General features: G+C 36.5%; 2 protein-coding genes across 5 annotated transcripts in view; both read left to right on the top strand.

The window, feature by feature from the left end:
* Positions 1-16,930, top strand: part of LOC109060438 (gamma-crystallin M2-like) — a 101,387-nt gene that overhangs the window by 73,402 nt on the left and 11,055 nt on the right. The window contains exons 1-3 of one of the 4 annotated variants that reach the window (XM_042763568.1): positions 2,651-2,674; positions 11,438-11,680; positions 11,813-12,126. The exons of 1 other annotated variant lie outside the window; for it this stretch is intronic. In XM_042763568.1, the coding sequence (XP_042619502.1) occupies positions 2,663-2,674; positions 11,438-11,680; positions 11,813-12,085 (528 nt within the window). In that variant the 5' untranslated portion in view covers positions 2,651-2,662 and the 3' untranslated portion in view covers positions 12,086-12,126. Of the gene's footprint in view, positions 1-2,615; positions 2,675-11,259; positions 11,340-11,437; positions 11,681-11,812; positions 12,127-16,930 lie in introns of those variants that run through there. 2 more of the 4 variants (XM_019067196.2, XM_042763571.1) reach the window with 2 other exon arrangements.
* On the top strand, positions 6,552-7,538 carry LOC109055335 (gamma-crystallin M2-like). Its single transcript, XM_019067199.2, has 3 exons — positions 6,552-6,662; positions 6,758-7,000; positions 7,232-7,538. The coding sequence occupies exons 1-3, from the start codon at positions 6,657-6,659 to the stop codon at positions 7,502-7,504; spliced, it is 522 nt and encodes a 173-aa protein (XP_018922744.1). The 5' UTR covers positions 6,552-6,656; the 3' UTR covers positions 7,505-7,538.

Genomic DNA, 16,930 nt, shown 5'->3' with positions numbered 1-16,930 from the left:
TTTTTTTTATGCATAGAAGCATTTCTGATTTTGAATGCATGATTTTGTAGTTATAGATTCATACTGTACCAAAACAGCATTTTGTATCTGAGAAACTAATTATTATTGTTAAGCATGCATAAAATTCTACTTTTGAGCATATATTCATGAACAGAGTATTATTAATAAACACTGGTCTAAACATTCATCATGTTACAGCGTAAAGAATCATATTACTTTTATATCGTATTGTTATATATTTCATAGAGCATAAAAACATCCTCACTTCATACGAAATTTAGATACAATGAGAGGTCATATTTCAAAACGTTTCACTTGATTTCAGACAATTTAGTCTGGAATTATAGTTTGGGAAAAACCCAACTAGTAAAATGTGTTCAAGTTTATGTCATAATAACATGTTAACTAATGCAAATAAGAAAAATTACTTATACTCATCAGAAATGATCTCCTCTGCTGGATCAAGCCATACGTTATATCATATTCTTCTTCTGAGGTAAATAGAAGGTTTAATCCTCACAGCGCATCTTCTTCCAAAAATGAAAAGTAGCCTAGATGAACTTGATGTTTATCGAGGTGATGGAACATTTACAGGTTCACGGGTCTCACGTGGATTATTAGTGTATGAATAGCTTGCGCTGCGCATAAGTGTGACCATATTACAGATAATGAGCTCAGACTGGAGAGACTGTACCTTGTGTTGGTTTCACACTGACTTCTTTTTCAAAGAATATTTGTTTTTCGATATGACTTAATAAATCTTAAAGTAGACACTTCAAGCTTTCTATAGACATATTTCTCATATCTGAAAGAATTCTACCCTCCCAACGAGGTGGGGATATAGTCAAGTACCTACTACAAAGAGAGGCGTTCTGGATTTTCACTCTTAACACAGTGGAACCTAATGGTCTGAATGAGGAACTGGGCCTCTCATGCTTTTTATAATTCACACTGGTGTACACCTGAGTGCCTAATTATGATTAATTAATTGATGTACCACACCCATCTAGGCTTGTGGCCAATGATTTGAACTTCAATGCTATAAAATTTGTATGTTGCCATTCATTGTTTGACTCTGAAGAAGACGCATGAGCATCGAAACGTTAGTCGGTTTTTATGAATAAATTATTAAAAACGTTGTGTGCTCCGGTTCTGTTTCCTTGGTCCGAGTTAGACCTTGGGTTTCCTCTCTTGAATACTGTGTCCTGTTCCGTGAGCACCAACCAGGCTGAAGCGCAAGTGACTCCCTTCTATACAGTATATATTTCTCATATCTGTTTGTCAATTACTGCTGAGTTTTGGTTCATTTTTGTGATCACCGAGACAGAGATGGCAGAAAGCACACCGTTTGTTTTCTTTATATTACATAAGCACAACTTTTTGTGTGTACACAAATAAAAAATATACTCTTTAGAGTTTTGTATTACTCTTATCTGTATGATCAAAAATGATGGAGTAATTTGTGTTCTTCTTGCTGTTATCAGGAAAAAATGCAACTGAATGCACCAGCATGCTCTATGACCTCTGAGGTTTAAATGTTAAACTTTATTTTTTTTAAAAAAACACTCTCCTGTATTAACAAATATTTACTTGATTTAATCTACTGCTGTAACGATTTAACGAGACCACTGTACCAGTCACACAAACATATTCACAATGTAAGCAAACACTGAGAAAATAATATTCCTTGATCCACATTATACCACATTTCACAGGAAAAGAGTTTTTATAAGTCGATGAAATATATAACAAAAACATGAAATGCTGAATCACTCCATAATATACCTACTATAGGAAAGGGGAGAAAGCCACCAAATATATATATATATATATATATATATATATATATATATATATATATATATATATATATATATATATATGGAGAGAAAGAGAGAGAGAGAGAGAGAGAGAGGGAGCGCTTAGCCTACACTTATATTGAGCATTTGATTTAACTACATTAAAAATAGTTGCTTTAAAAGTGATAGCAATATCACATTAGTAGGAGTATGATATGGCTCTAATATTAGCACTATAAATGTGATATTGTGTTTAAACAACAGTTCAACAGGACAAGGCTGTAAATAAATAAGCAACACCAACCTTAAAAAGCGCTCTGGTGTGGGGAACTACTTCCTTCTACCACAAATTCAAATCTGAATTTGACAGTTTAACAGATGAACCCAAACCTCAGTTACTAATTTTGAAAATGTCACTTTAAAATGACCAGCGAAGGAATGCTGAGTTGCTTACTACTGTTATTTACAAAAACAAATTTCAAATATCATAGCCAGAATTAAAAAGATAAACATTCTATAATAGAAACCAACAAACAAACAGAAATAACACAATTTACATGACCAGGAGGTAATCTGAAACTATCCTGATAAGAACGTAAACTCTGTAATGTTTCAACTGTACCAGATTCTTTCAGAATAAACTAAAGACTCATGACAAAAGTGAATATGAACATCTAGATGCTAGGCTTTAACTAGAGTAAGTTCTTTTCCATTTTGCACAGTCAGGAATTAACTAATAATAGAAGCCCTGTAGTCTTTAGTCTTGGTCTAGTATAAAAGCACAGGTGACAGCAGTCAGCCAACAAGCAGAATCAGCTTCAGCTTCTCCTTTGTGGAACTACTGAGAATCAACCAGCACAATCATGATGGGCAAGGTAAACTTCATTCCAGAATTTCAGAACACAGTACAAATTATTTGATTTGGTATATTTCACTTTAAATCACTAAAATATTTTTTAATATTTTTTGTGGTCTTCTTTTATGAGGGGAGGTTCTTGGGTGGTTGTTATGAGTGTATGGGCGACTGTGGTGATTTCTCCTCCTACATGAGCCGCTGTCACTCTTGCAGAGTGGAGAGTGGATGCTGGATGATGTACGATCATCCCAACTACATGGGAAATCAGTATTTCTTTAGGAGGGGAGAATATGCTGATTACATGTCTATGTTTGGAATGAACAACTGCATCAGGTCCTGCCGTATGATCCCTATGGTGAGCTCAGTTAACAATAACAAAATCATATTTCATTGTCCTATATTTATTTTTACATTTTCTGTTGGTTCTGCTTGATAAACTTGAAAATAATGCACTTTTCTTCCATTACAGCACAGGGGATCCTACAGAATGAGGATCTACGAGAAGGAGAACTTCATGGGTCAGATGTACGAGATGATGGATGACTGTGACAGTATCATGGACCGTTACCGTATGCCTCACTGCCAGTCCTGCCATGTGATGGACGGCCACTGGCTCATGTATGAGCAGCCCCACTACAGAGGCAGGATGTGGTACTTCAGGCCTGGAGAGTACAGGAGCTTCAGCAATATGGGTGGCATGAGATTCATGAGCATGAGGCGTATCATGGACTCCTGGTACTAAAATTCTAGCATTTCTTAAATTGTTAATAAAATAATTCCTCATTAAAATAATTACTCTACAACACATTGTGTCTGCCAAATCATTACTGCCACTAATATTTGCATGTCTAATCAATCACACAAAAAAATAAATAATAAAATTAAACAGACTCACAAATAAGGCTCATGGGACTAAAACTATGGATTCCTTTTCTCATTTACAACCAGGTTTAAATAAGTAATAAATAATATTTTGCATTTATTAGTTACTTAAAGAAACATGCTATTAGAAACCACAGGGCCAGCTCTTGAATTTGTAGGGCCCAAGGCGGAATTTTATCACAATTCTTTGTCATGTTAGTTTTACTATTTTGCAAGTTGTCTGAGCAGTACAGCCAAACTTATTTCCCTATTTTCAAAACAAAGCCTTATAAGATAACATTAAAAAGTGTCTTTGTCATTATTTTATCTTTGTTATTAAAAATAAGAATAAAGATACACATTACAAATAGGCTACACATAATATACAAATAAAACAAACAGTGCTTTATTTTTCAAGTACAGTAGGTGTATTTAGCAGTAGCATTCAGAAAATTGAATGAACAAATATAAAAAATAAAACACTACTTCACTGTATAAATTATACATTGATTCTTATTAAAGTAACTGTATTAAAGTTCTTCAGTCAAGAGCAGTGAGTGATTTTTCTCTTTGTTTTGTTGTTTTAGTGACATTAAAGGGATAGTTCACCCAAAAAACGAAAATTCTGTCATCATTTACTCACTCTCAGGTTGTTTTAAACCTGAGTGAGTTTCATCTGTTTAATGTAAAATTTATTTTGAAGGATGTGGGTAACCAAACAGTTGACTTCTATAGTATCCCCCCCCCCACCCATTTTCAAAGTCAATGGGGACCAGAAACCGATCTGGTTAACCACATTCTTCAAAATCTCCTCTTATGTGTTCAGCTCAAAAAAATAAATTAATACAGGTTTGAGACAACATGAGAGTGAGTAAATGACAGAATTGTAATTTTTGGGTGAACTATCCCTTTAATAACAAGCGGCAGCATGTTTAGTACTATTACTATGCTGTCATTTTAAGATGTGCACACATCTAATATACAGGCATGCATCCATTTTTCTCTGTTTACTTTCACTTTAGACATAACAACTGTGTTTAAATGTAAACCTTGTGTGTTTTTGACAATATTAATGCTATCAGACGTGAAAGATAATGTAATCCAGTATCCGGCAATGTTTGAAAGGCTTTTTAGTGTGTGCGTACTTCAGGTGTACATGCTCAGAAAAAGTACATGTCAGAACAGCATGCAAATTAAATGTTTAACAGGCAAGGCTTTAAAGCACATGCAAATAGTGTACTTTTGTGATTGCAAAGTGCAGTGTCCCTTGAGTGTAACCTCTGAATTAACATTTAATGTGAATCTATGTCACATTGTACAGTATACTGAGACGGAGGCATCAGAACTGCAACTGATAACAACCACAACTGTAGCACAATACTACAATATTTCTTCAAAAGCAGATCTCGGAGAATCATCCACAATCAATATCACATTCACATAAACACCACACATAAAATTAGTGATTCCATCTATATAAAAATGTATGTACAGTGCACTGGCCTGTACAGAGAGTTGGCAAACTGTGTAACCTGACACCACCAGCATTTCAATATTATATAATATTATATAATCATATATATCAGTAATCATGTATGCCAATAGTTTTTTTTTCCCCCTTTGCCATGCTTGTTGTTCCCATGATTCAACTGTTTAATAAATGGTGATTTAAATTGAACACTCAAACAATCCACAAGTGTCTTGATCATTAGTTCATTTAAGAAGCTTCATTATATGTAATAACAATAAATAACAACAACAGATAACAATAGAATATCTACAATTCAAAACTACTGAAATATCATTGGCATCAGTAAGGTTCCTACGGGATTTAAGATTTATTCACATTGAGCTGTTCTTTAGTTGTAAATCTGAGAAGCTTTCATTATACCAAAGAGACATGGTGAGGTTCAAAGCAATAAGTAGTATGAGCGCAAGTGCTGGATAAAATGTACTTTGAATTAAAAATCCAGGACTGGAGAGCCAAGAAACTTAATCAAACATAGGGCTGCTATAATCATGATTAAAAAGTCATTAAAAAATAAATAAAATTATCAGAATTATTTCATTTTCACATAAGCACAAATCAAGAGAATGTCATGGTTTGCTTGCAGATTTAGTCACAGCAAACAGAGCAAACATGTGAAAGAAAACAGACTGGCTGTATTATACTTTTATTCGAGAAAAATGTAGCTGTTGAGACTGCTATAACTCCAACTCACATATTTGTCAGTGTTTTCAGCACATGCAGCTCTTGTTCTATAATGTAAAGAGAGCATCTGCACATGGTTTCCAGGTTGGGAAGATTAAGTAATACACTGGGCAAAACACATCAATTTAAGAGAAAAGCTTGTTTCAGGATAAATAACCAGAGGGCAAATATCACAGAAAGTTATTCTTAATAAACAAAGAGATGCAGAAATCATAATCACAATTAACATACGATTCATTGTGAAGCCCTAGTCAAACCATTAGCAAAATGATGCCAGTACACCCAACAATGCTACACACAGATAATGGAAACGTGGATTACACAAAAGAGCTAATACCAAAAAAAAAAAAAAAACCTTTTAGAAATTATTAGGATGTGAACCTGCAACAGTTAACAATTGAGTACAGTTCTCAATTGAAATAAAAAGTTTTCCAATGAAATTACAGTTGGACTAAAAATGGATCAATCATGGTCCAAGTCTTGTGTAGTAGTACTTCAGCTGAAGGTGGGCAATCAGAAGATAGATGCCTATGAGCATCATTTTGAAAAGAGTACCATTAAGTACAAACAAAAAAGAATGAAAAAAATCTGAAACAAGGCAATAAATGGACACTCTTTGTTTGTCTTTTTTTTTTTTTTTTTTTTTTTTTTTTAGTATTCCACATTCAAGTTATTTAATTTAGCAAATAGAAACTTAAGAAATTCTAAATTCCTGAAAAAGCGAGGACAAAAATCTACATACTATGCAATAGCTACAGTATAATGGCCTCTGTTCTAACCTGCACAGTCAGGAATTGAGTAACAATAGAGGCTGTGTAGTCTTTAGTCTTGGTCTAGTATAAAGGTAGGGGTGACAGCAGTCAGCCAACAAGCAGAATCAGCTTCAGTTTCTCCTTTGTGGAACTACTGAGAATCAGCCAGCGCAACCATGAGGGTAAACTATATTCCAGCTTCTATTCCATACAGTTTCACGTAGCTTTCCATAATGTGGTATTTACTACAACTAAGAGATTAACTTTGAATTTTCAGGTCACCTTTTATGAGGAAAAAAATTTTCAGGGTCGATCTTATGACTGTACCGGAGATTGTGCTGATTTCTCCTCCTACATGAGCCACTGTCACTCTTGCAGAGTGCACAGTGGATGCTGGATGATGTACGATCAACCCAACTACATGGGAAATCAGTATTTCTTTAGGAGGGGAGAATATGCTGATTACATGTCTATGTTTGGAATGAGCAACTGCATCAGGTCCTGCCGTATGATCCCTATGGTGAGCTCCATAAACCTGTTGACGTATATATTAAGTGATGATAGACAACAGTCCTAAATTTATTTTAACCATTTACTTTGAAATCCTTCAGCTTGAAAAGCAACATAGATTCTTTCAGAATGATGATCTGTGAGAGACAGACCTAGATAGCTGCTGAAGATATATATGCTGACATGTGATAATGATTCTTCATGATTAATTTATACATAACTGACTTTTCTTCTACTACAGCACAGGGGATCCTACAGAATGAGGATCTACGAGAAGGAGAACTTCATGGGTCAGATGTATGAGATGATGGATGACTGTGACAGTATCATGGACCGTTACCGCATGCCTCACTGCCAGTCCTGCCATGTGATGGACGGCCACTGGCTCATGTATGAGCAGCCCCACTACAGAGGCAGGATGTGGTACTTTGGCCCTGGAGAGTACAGGAACTTCAGCAATATGGGTGGCATGAGATTCATGAGCATGAGGCGTATCATGGACTCCTGGTACTAGTGTTTCAATAAAATAATTTATCTACAACACTAAACCTTGTGCCTGCAAAATAATTACTGCCTCTAATTTGCATGTCTAAACAAAAACTAATGAATTATACAGACTCACATATTAAACAAAAGTAGACTCGAACAGTGGATTCTTTTTCTCATTTACAACCAGGTTTAAATGAAGAAGGTAAAAATTTTGAATTAATAGTCATTTAATTAAACATACTATTTAGAAACCTGAAATCTTCAGAAACAAGTGCAATGTCGCGAGAGCAGGGCCAGCTGTTGGATTGGTAAGGCCCAAAGTAGAATCATGAAAATGCTCAGAGACATATTTTTAAATCACATACAGAAAAATAATTTAAAAATGACAAATGATTGCAAAAAAAAAAAAAAAAAAAAAAGAAATGAAAAATCTGTAACTGTTCCAGGCAGTAGATAGGTATTTCATTCAGCAGGTTCAACAAACTGTCATGGTTCGTTTGTTTGTTTTGTTTATTTGTATAGCACATTTAAAAACAAATTAGGTTGGCCAAAGTGCTTTCCAATAAGGTAAAATATAGAAGAAGAAAAACATTAAACATTTAACATAAAAACATTTAAAACTCCAGGCAGTCAAAGTATTCAGCAACAGAATATTCAACAACAAGCTCAACCAAAAGCCTGGGCAAGTAGATGCCCTTTTAAAAGAGATTTAAAATGGCCCAGTGTCATACAGCATCTTATCTCCAGGGGCAGATCATTCCAGAGACGGGGTGCCGCAACAGAAAAAGCACAATCCCTTTTAGATTTTAAGCGAGATTTAGGGATTTTTACCAGTAATTTGTGCGATGACCTTAATAGCCGAATCATAGAGTGAAACTGAATCATATCTGAAATATATGCAGGTGCTAGGCCATGCAAAGCTTTGTAAACATACAATAAAACCTTAAACTGGACTCTAAAATTGACTGGTAACCACTGCAGTGAGGCTATAGGGAAAACATTGACATGCTTCTTAGTCCCAGTCAGCAGCCTAGTTGCTGCATTTTGTAAAAGTTAAAGATGATTCAACAAAAACAGCAGGAATCCCCAAGTACAAAGAATTACAGCAATCCAGTCTTGACATAATAAAAGCCTGTATAACTTGCTTCAAATCAGCAAATAATAGAAATTGTTTTATTTTTGCAATATTTCTTAAGTGAAAGTATCCAGCCTTCACCACCGAGTTTACCTGCTTATCCAATTTAAGCTCAGAATCAAAGACCGCTCCCAGGTTTCTTAATTTCTTATGCACATTTGAGGCAACAGGTCAGAACCCAAACAGTATATGCACAGATGGCCTAATAGAACCAACTATTAGGCATTCTGTTTTTGCCTCATTTAACTGTAAGAAATTCTGTGCCATCCATAATTTAATCTCATACAAGCAGTTCATCAGATCATTTAACTCATAAACATCATCTGTTTTCAATGGAAGGTACAATTGTGCATCATCAGCATAACAATGATATCCAATATTATATTTCCAACAGATAGAACCAAACGGAAGCATTTAATAAAGATTCAAAAAAAAAAAAAAGATTCAAAGAGTTGATGAGGTAATAAACTATTCAGTGATACTAAAAACACAAATCTACAGTGTGACAGAGGTATATTTAATTATGACGACTAAATGAAAACAAATAGTTGTGGTGATGCAGTGACTTATGATTAGGCTACAATTTTTTTTTTTGCATATACGATAAATGAAAATCCTGCGGGTGGCCCCTGTACATTATTATATTTGAATTGTAATCAACCAAGAAAGATACATTTTTTGCCCAATTAACAGTGTATTTACAGTATCCATCAAGAGGGTCTAACTGCTGAAAGCTAACCAACCAAACCCCTTAGCAGCAGTTCTCGATTCCAGTCCTCGCGCCCCCTGCTCTGCACATTTTGTATGTTTCTCTTATCGGTCCAGACATTTGTTCTACTCGAAAACGTAAGTGCCCTGCGAAGTGGACATCACAGGATATTCCACCATGATTCCAGTTTGAAGCGAATGTATATGTTACATTCAAAGTGCATTGAAGTGTGCGAGACATGAATTTAAATAGGATTTATTTACAGAGGTATATGATGTCACACTTGTCTGTATGTGAAGACATTGCGCAGCACAAATCCGTGAATAAATGTTCCGAAGTGAGGTAAAATTCAACAGATTTCCCTTGCTCAGGGAGTAGGGAGCAGTGAACACTGTGTAGGGAACATGTCAATGGGAACAAAGAGAGACATGCAAAATATGCAGAGCTCGGGGGCGCGAGGACTGGAATTGAGAACCGCTGCTTAGTGAAACACCCAACATGTCAGAGAATGGGTGATAGCTGTTCAGCTACTGTACTACTTTGAGGCTTTGTGCCGTGAGGTTATTGGCTTTCTAATTGTTTAATAAACTGTGAATTAAAGTCAACAGTCAAACTATCCACAAGTGTCTTGGGTGTTAGTACATTTGAGAAGCTTCATTATGTTTAAGAACAATATATAGCAACAACAGATTATGATAGAAGGTCTACCATTCAAAATTACTGAAATATCATTGGCATCAGTAGGGATTTAAGATTTATGCACATTAAACTGTTCTTCAGTTACAAATCCTGAGAAGCTTTCATTATGCCAAAGAGACATGGTGAGGTTCAAAGCAATAAGTAGTATGAGTCCACATGCTGGATAAAATGTGCTTTGAATTTAAAATCCATGACTGGAGAGCCAAGAAACTAAGACAAATGTAGGGGCTGCACGATGATGGTTAAACGAGTAATCACAAAAACAAAAACATAATCATGTTTATTGAACATGATTACTGTCATTTAAATTTATTTATTTTATTTTTAATTTTTTACATTTCTTCACAATTATTTCATTTTCACATATACAAAAATCAAGAGAATGTCATGGTTTTCTTGCAGAGCAAACGTGTGAAAGAAAACAGTCAGACTGGCTGTATTACACTTTTATTTGACCTAAACGTATCTGTATAGAGAATGCTATAGAGTAATTCCAGCTTACATGTTTGCCAGTGTTTTCAGCGCATGCAGCTCTTGTTCCATAAGGTAAAGAGAGTGTGTGCACATGGTTGCCAGGTTGGGAAGATTAAGTGAACCATTTGGCAGAATATGTATCGATTTAAGAGAAAAGCTTGTTAGAGGATACATAACAGCATGCAAATATCACAGATGGTTATGTGGGTTACACACAAGAGCTAATAACTACTTTAAAAAAAGAAATTATTAGGATATGAAAATTTATTAGGATATGAAAGTGACATAAGAACTTCAAATGTATAAAAGTAAAGTACAAAACCAAAAGTGACAATAAAATGGGTCTCAAATGAAATAAAAAGGTCTCCAATGAAATTACAGTTGGACTAAAAATGGATCAATCATGGTCCAAGTCTTGTGTAGTAGTACTTCAGCTGAAGGTGGGCAATCAGAAGATAGATGCCTATGAGCATCATTTTTAAAAGAGTACCATTAAGTACAAACAAAAAAGAATGAAAGAAAAATCTGAAACAAGGCAATAAATGGACACTCTTTGTTTAAGTCTTTTTTTAAAAAGTTCCACATTCAAGTTCTTTCATTTAGCAAATAGAAACTTAAGAAATTCTAGATTCCTGAAAATGTGAGGACAAAAATCTACATACCATGCTTTAATGGTCTCTGTTCTAACCTGCACAGTCAGGAATTGAGTAACAATAGAGGCTGTGTAGTCTTTAGTCTTGGTCTAGTATAAAGGTAGGGGCGACAGCAGTCAGCCAACAAGCAGAATCAGCTTCAGCTTCTCATTTGTGGAACTACTGAGAATCAGCCAGCACAACCATGAAGGTAAACCTTGTTCCAGCGTCTATTCCATGCAGTATCACTTAACTTACTTTAATGTGGTATTTATTAAAACAACTAAGAAATTAACTTGGAATTTTCAGGTCACCTTTTATGAGGACAGGAACTTCCAGGGTCGCTCTTATGACTGTATGAGCGACTGTGGCGATTTCTCCTCCTACATGAGCCGTTGTCACTCTTGCAGAGTGCACAGTGGATGCTGGATGATGTACGATCAACCCAACTACATGGGAAATCAGTATTTCTTTAGGAGGGGAGAATATGCTGATTACATGCCTATGTTTGGAATGAACAACTGCATCAGGTCCTGCCGTATGATCCCTATGGTGAGCTCAATATCAACTTATTTAATATATAAACATAAATAGGTTTATCTTGAACTTTTTATTTATTTTATTTTTCTTTTTTTTTTGTCTTAATTTTGCTGATAAACTAAAATAACTTTTCTTCCATTACAGCACAGGGGATCCTACAGAATGAGGATCTACGAGAAGGAGAACTTCATGGGTCAGATGTACGAGATGATGGATGACTGTGACAACTGCATGGACCGTTACCGCATGCCTCACTGCCAGTCCTGCCATGTGATGGACGGCCACTGGCTCATGTATGAGCAGCCCCACTACAGAGGCAGGATGTGGTACTTCAGGCCTGGAGAGTACAGGAGCTTCAGCAATATGGGTGGCATGAGATTCATGAGCATGAGGCGTATCATGGACTCTTGGTACTAGTGTTTAAATGTTTCAATAAAATAATTCCTCTTCAACATAAATCTGTCTCTAAATTATCATTATTGCTAATATTTGTACAGTATTTTAGTATTGCGGTACTGACATTTCAAAACACTGGCCATGCCACTGTATTTTGCAAAGGGTAGTATCATCAATATGGTACTACCATAGTAATGTTGTATGTGTGGCAGGTACGCAATTTGATCATGCATGTCTGCAAAAACATTACAAGGGAGTATTTTTGAGTGCTGTTGCCATTTTGCTGTGTAGTAAATGCCATGTAGAATTAACACCTCATATGGAGTTGAGTGAAAGGAAAAGAACTGAAAAGATTTTGAAAATTAGTAGCTGAAACATTAGCATTAGCAGCTTAAACATCTTTATATAAGAATGTATTCTTTCAGTTCACTCTTTGATAATTTGAAAACAGAACAAAGAGCTCTGTGCTAGAGTAGCCTCATTGAATAAGAAACTGAACCGCAACAAAGCTGTAGCAAAAACTGATGTGGTAGAAGTTAGTCAGCCTGATAACAATTATCCTGCCTTACAAGCTTTCTTTGAAACAGATGTAGCCATCCAGTCAGTAACTGATGTGCCTGTAGATTCAGTGAAGGTATGTGGCGCTAGGAGAAGATCTCAGGGAATTGAGGGAATTGAAAGTGTTCCTCCCAACTCTTCTGTAGTCCAAGTACAAACTGTTGCCAAAGCGCTAAGACCTAAAGATATAGAGAGACTATCCCAGAGCTTACCCTCAGCATGCACAAATTTTACCCTCAGCATGCACAAATTTTACTGAATTTAGAAGAGCGTTGATCAGCAAAATGTGTCTCTATGACATGTCGTTAGCAGAAGTCACACAGCTGATGTCACAAATTCTAACTGAATCTGAATTCAACAGTTTTGAGTCTGCTGTTACTTCTGACCTACAACATGCCAGTAAAGATGAATTGAGAGAGGGAGTTCTGAGAGAGTTAAAGAACATTGTTGGACCAAAAGTGAATTGGTCAAAGGTCACTATTTGTTTACAGAAGAAGGATGAGACTGTAAGTGAATACACTGAAAGGTTTTGTCAGTCAGCTGCAGCTTACAGTGGAATAGCTGACACTCCAGAGAAGGTAATGAATCATAAAGGACAACTAGTTTGAACATGGTTTGATGGCCTTTTAGCTGAGTACAGATCTGCTTTACCATTCTTAGATCTTACATGGTCCACTGGAAGCTTGCAAAACAACTTGGACAGGTTAACTACTTGGGAAAGAGACTCTGATGTTAAAGCCAGAGTAAAGATTGCAGCAGCATCCTTTCATGTCAACACAGAGAATCGACAGAAACGTAGAAGTCCTAAGAAGGAGGGCAGTTGTCATTACTGTGGTAAAACTGGACACTGGATGAAAGAGTGTACGAAAAGCAAGAAGACATTAAGAGAAATTAACAGCTTTACTCAGCTCCTACTCAGTCTACTTACCACTCTGAAGCAGCCCCTCCCCACTTCACCTAACTGTTGGAGCAGTTTGCTCAGTTGTTAACTGTTAGGGCTGTGAGTGCTTAATTTCCCCAGTAATGTACAACAAAGATGAAAGATCCTTTGTAAATAAAACTACAGGAAGTTGACTGTCACTTCCTTTCATTGAGAGAACGTTAAGTACACTCACAGCCTTCTAAGTTACACTACAGCACACTCAAGTCAGTCACCTATCCTTTTTGGGTAATGATGTTTGTTATGACTGATGTTCCATTAGAGGATGGAGATGTGGTACAGTAAAGTTCGCACACCAACTACAGGGACAGATTAGGACACACACAGACCCAGTGAGGAGCCCAGGGAAGAACCAAAGTGCAACAGGTCTCGGGGGCCAACCCTGTGGTGAAGAATTCCCCATAGGTTTCCCCTATCAGTAGTTTCATCCCCACCTCACTGACATCCATGAACAAGCTTCATGAGGACCAAGAGTCATCTGAGTGAATCTACATGGGAAATGGACTACAGAAAACAGACTTCACAGCTATTCAGGTGCAATGGACTTCAGGACTTCCACTCTTATGCTACATGGTTTTCTGTGTCATCATGTAGTTTCCATGACATGTTACCACTTAAATGTATAAAAACTCCACCGTATCACGACTTTTGATGCAGTGCCATCCAGCACATTCTCAATAAAGAATTCTGCTGAAGATTACCCAAGAGTCTCCTGGTCTTCGCTTCTGAGTTTCCAACAAATCCAACCAAAAACACACACACCCCATTAGCTAGAAAGGCTCACAACTCAGAGACATAGCCAGTGGACAAAGACCTGACTCATGATCCTTTCCAAATCTTGTTCCTCTCTATCCTGCGTCATTCACGTTAAAAATACAACAGGAATTATCAAGCAGGAAATCATACAGACTCAAATTTACAGCAACTAAGGGTAATACCCAACATAGCATGGGATCTCTGGGCCAAGCTCAGAGGTTTGGTGTTACGTTACATTGTCATGAGTAAATTTAGTCTTATTTAATAGTTTATTTGACAAATGTTCACATCCCTTCTGCACTCTCCTGACCCCATTGCTCCTCCACACCTTTTCCAAAATGACACAACACTGGGGCCCTTTTGAAATAAGATCTTAGATTTTATTTAATATAAAATCAGATATAGTCAACAAATCAGAATTGGGCCTCAAGAACTGCAGTGTGAATGCAGCTTTTGATCACTGTATCTCCAAATCAACCTTTAAAATAAAATCTTGTATGCGTAGTTCACCCAAAAACAGCAAATGCAGTCATCGTTTACTCAACTTCATGTCACTACAAACCTGTATGCCTTTCTTTCCTCTGTGAAACAAAAGAAGGTATTTTGAAAAATGTGTTTTTGTGCATGTAATTAAAAGTCAGTGGGGTCCAATTTTGTTTGAACTATCCCTTTAAATGTCATTTTCACTTAAGAATATGGTGTTTGTTTCATACTTTACCCCAATTTGTTATGGTACTAATGTTTTATCATTGTAAAGAATTTACTTCTCTATAAAAATAAAAATTGTGTCATGAAACTCATTTCAGTATCAATGTTTGTATGCCCACAAAAATGCCTCATTAGAAAAACACTACAACATAGATGACATCAAATGTTTAAACTGAGAAAATGTATAATTTTAAGGGAAAAAATAAATTGATTTTAAATTTCATGACATCAACACATCTCAAAAAAGTTGGGACAAGTCCATGTTTACCACTGTGTGGCATCCCCTCTTCTTTTTATAACAGTCTGCAAACGTCTGGGGACTGAGGAGACAAGTTTCTTAAGTTTAGGAATAGGAATGTTGTCCCATTCTTGTCTAATACAGGCTTCTAGTTGCTCAACTGTCTTAGGTCTTCTTTGTCACATCTTCCTCTTTATGATGCGGCAAATGTTTTCTATGGGTGAAAGACCTGGACTGCAGGCTGCCCATTTCAGTACCCGGATCCTTTTTCTACGCAGCCATGATGTTATAATTGATGCAGTATGTTGGTCTGGCATTGTCATGTTGGAAAATGCAAGGTCTTCCCTGAAAGAGACGACGTCTGGATGGAAGCATATGTTGTTCTAGAATATACCTTTCAGCATTGATGGTGCCTTTCCAGATGTGTAAGCTGCCCATGCCACACGCACTCATGCAACCCCATACCATCAGAGATGCAGGCTTCTGAACTGAGCGCTGATAACTGGTTGTCCTTGTCCTCTTTAGTCCGGATGACATGGCGTCCCAGTTTTCCAAAAAGAACTTCAAATTTTGATTTGTCTGACCACAGAACAGTTTTCCACTTTGCCACAGTCCATTTTAAATGAGCCTTGGCCCAGAGAAAACGCCTGCGCTTCTGGAACATGTTTAGATATGTCTTCTTTTTTGACCTATAGAGTTTTAGCCGGCAACGGCGAATGGCACGGTGGATTGTGTTCACCGACAATGTTTTCTGGAAGTATTCCTGAGCCCATGTTGTGATTTCCATTACAGTAGCATTCCTGTATGTGATGCAGTGCCGTCTAAGGGCCCGAAGATCACAGGCATCCAGTATGGTTTTCCGGCCTTGACCCTTACGCACAGAAATTGTTCCAGATTCTCTGAATCTTTGGATGATATTATGCACTGTAGATGATGATAACTTCGAACTCTTTGCAGTTTTTCTCTCTGAGAAACTCCTTTCTGATATTGCTCCACTATTTTTTGCTGCAGCATTGGGGGAATTGGTGATCCTCTGCCCATCTTGACTTCTGAGAGACACTGCCACTCTGAGACCACTCTTTTTATACCCAATCATGTTGCCAATTGACCTAATAAGTTTTAAATTGGTCCTCCAGCTGTTCCTTATATTTACATTTAACTTTTCCGGCCTCTTATTGCTACCTGTCCCAACTTTTTTGGAATGTGTAATTCTCATGAAATCCAAAATGAGCCAATATTTGGCATGACATTTCAAAATGTCTAACTTTCAACATTTGATCGTTGTGAATAAAATATGTTTATGAGATTTGTAAATTATTCCATTCCTTTTTTACTCACAATTTGTACAGTGTCCCAACTTTTTTGGAATCGGGTTTGTAAATATTTACCTTTTGATAGTTATTCTTTGTGTGTAAAAGTGATTTTTAAACTAGATTTGTAGGTTTAATGCCTAGCTTGATTTGGGTTCATTTTAGCCTAGCAATGTAGTAATTTTAAACCATAAAAAAGCAACCCAGCATGCTGGGTTAAACATAACAACCCAATTTGGGTTAAAATAACCCAACGCTGGGTTCGTCCCTTTTTGACCCAGCGCTGGGTTACAAAATAACCCAAATTTGGTTGTTTTCAACCCAGCAATTTTAAGAGTGTTCAGATCTGGATACTG

This window comes from Cyprinus carpio, chromosome A9 (genome assembly GCF_018340385.1).
Source record: "Cyprinus carpio isolate SPL01 chromosome A9, ASM1834038v1, whole genome shotgun sequence".
In the NCBI taxonomy this organism is placed as follows: Eukaryota; Metazoa; Chordata; class Actinopteri; order Cypriniformes; family Cyprinidae; genus Cyprinus; species Cyprinus carpio.
This window is presented reverse-complemented; position numbering and strand designations above follow the sequence as displayed.

Excerpts from the sequence above, each read along its gene's own strand:
- LOC109055335 (XM_019067199.2), top strand. Across the intron at positions 7,001-7,231 it reads CCTGCCGTATGATCCCTATG|CACAGGGGATCCTACAGAAT; the intron begins GTGAGCTCCATA and ends CTTCTACTACAG.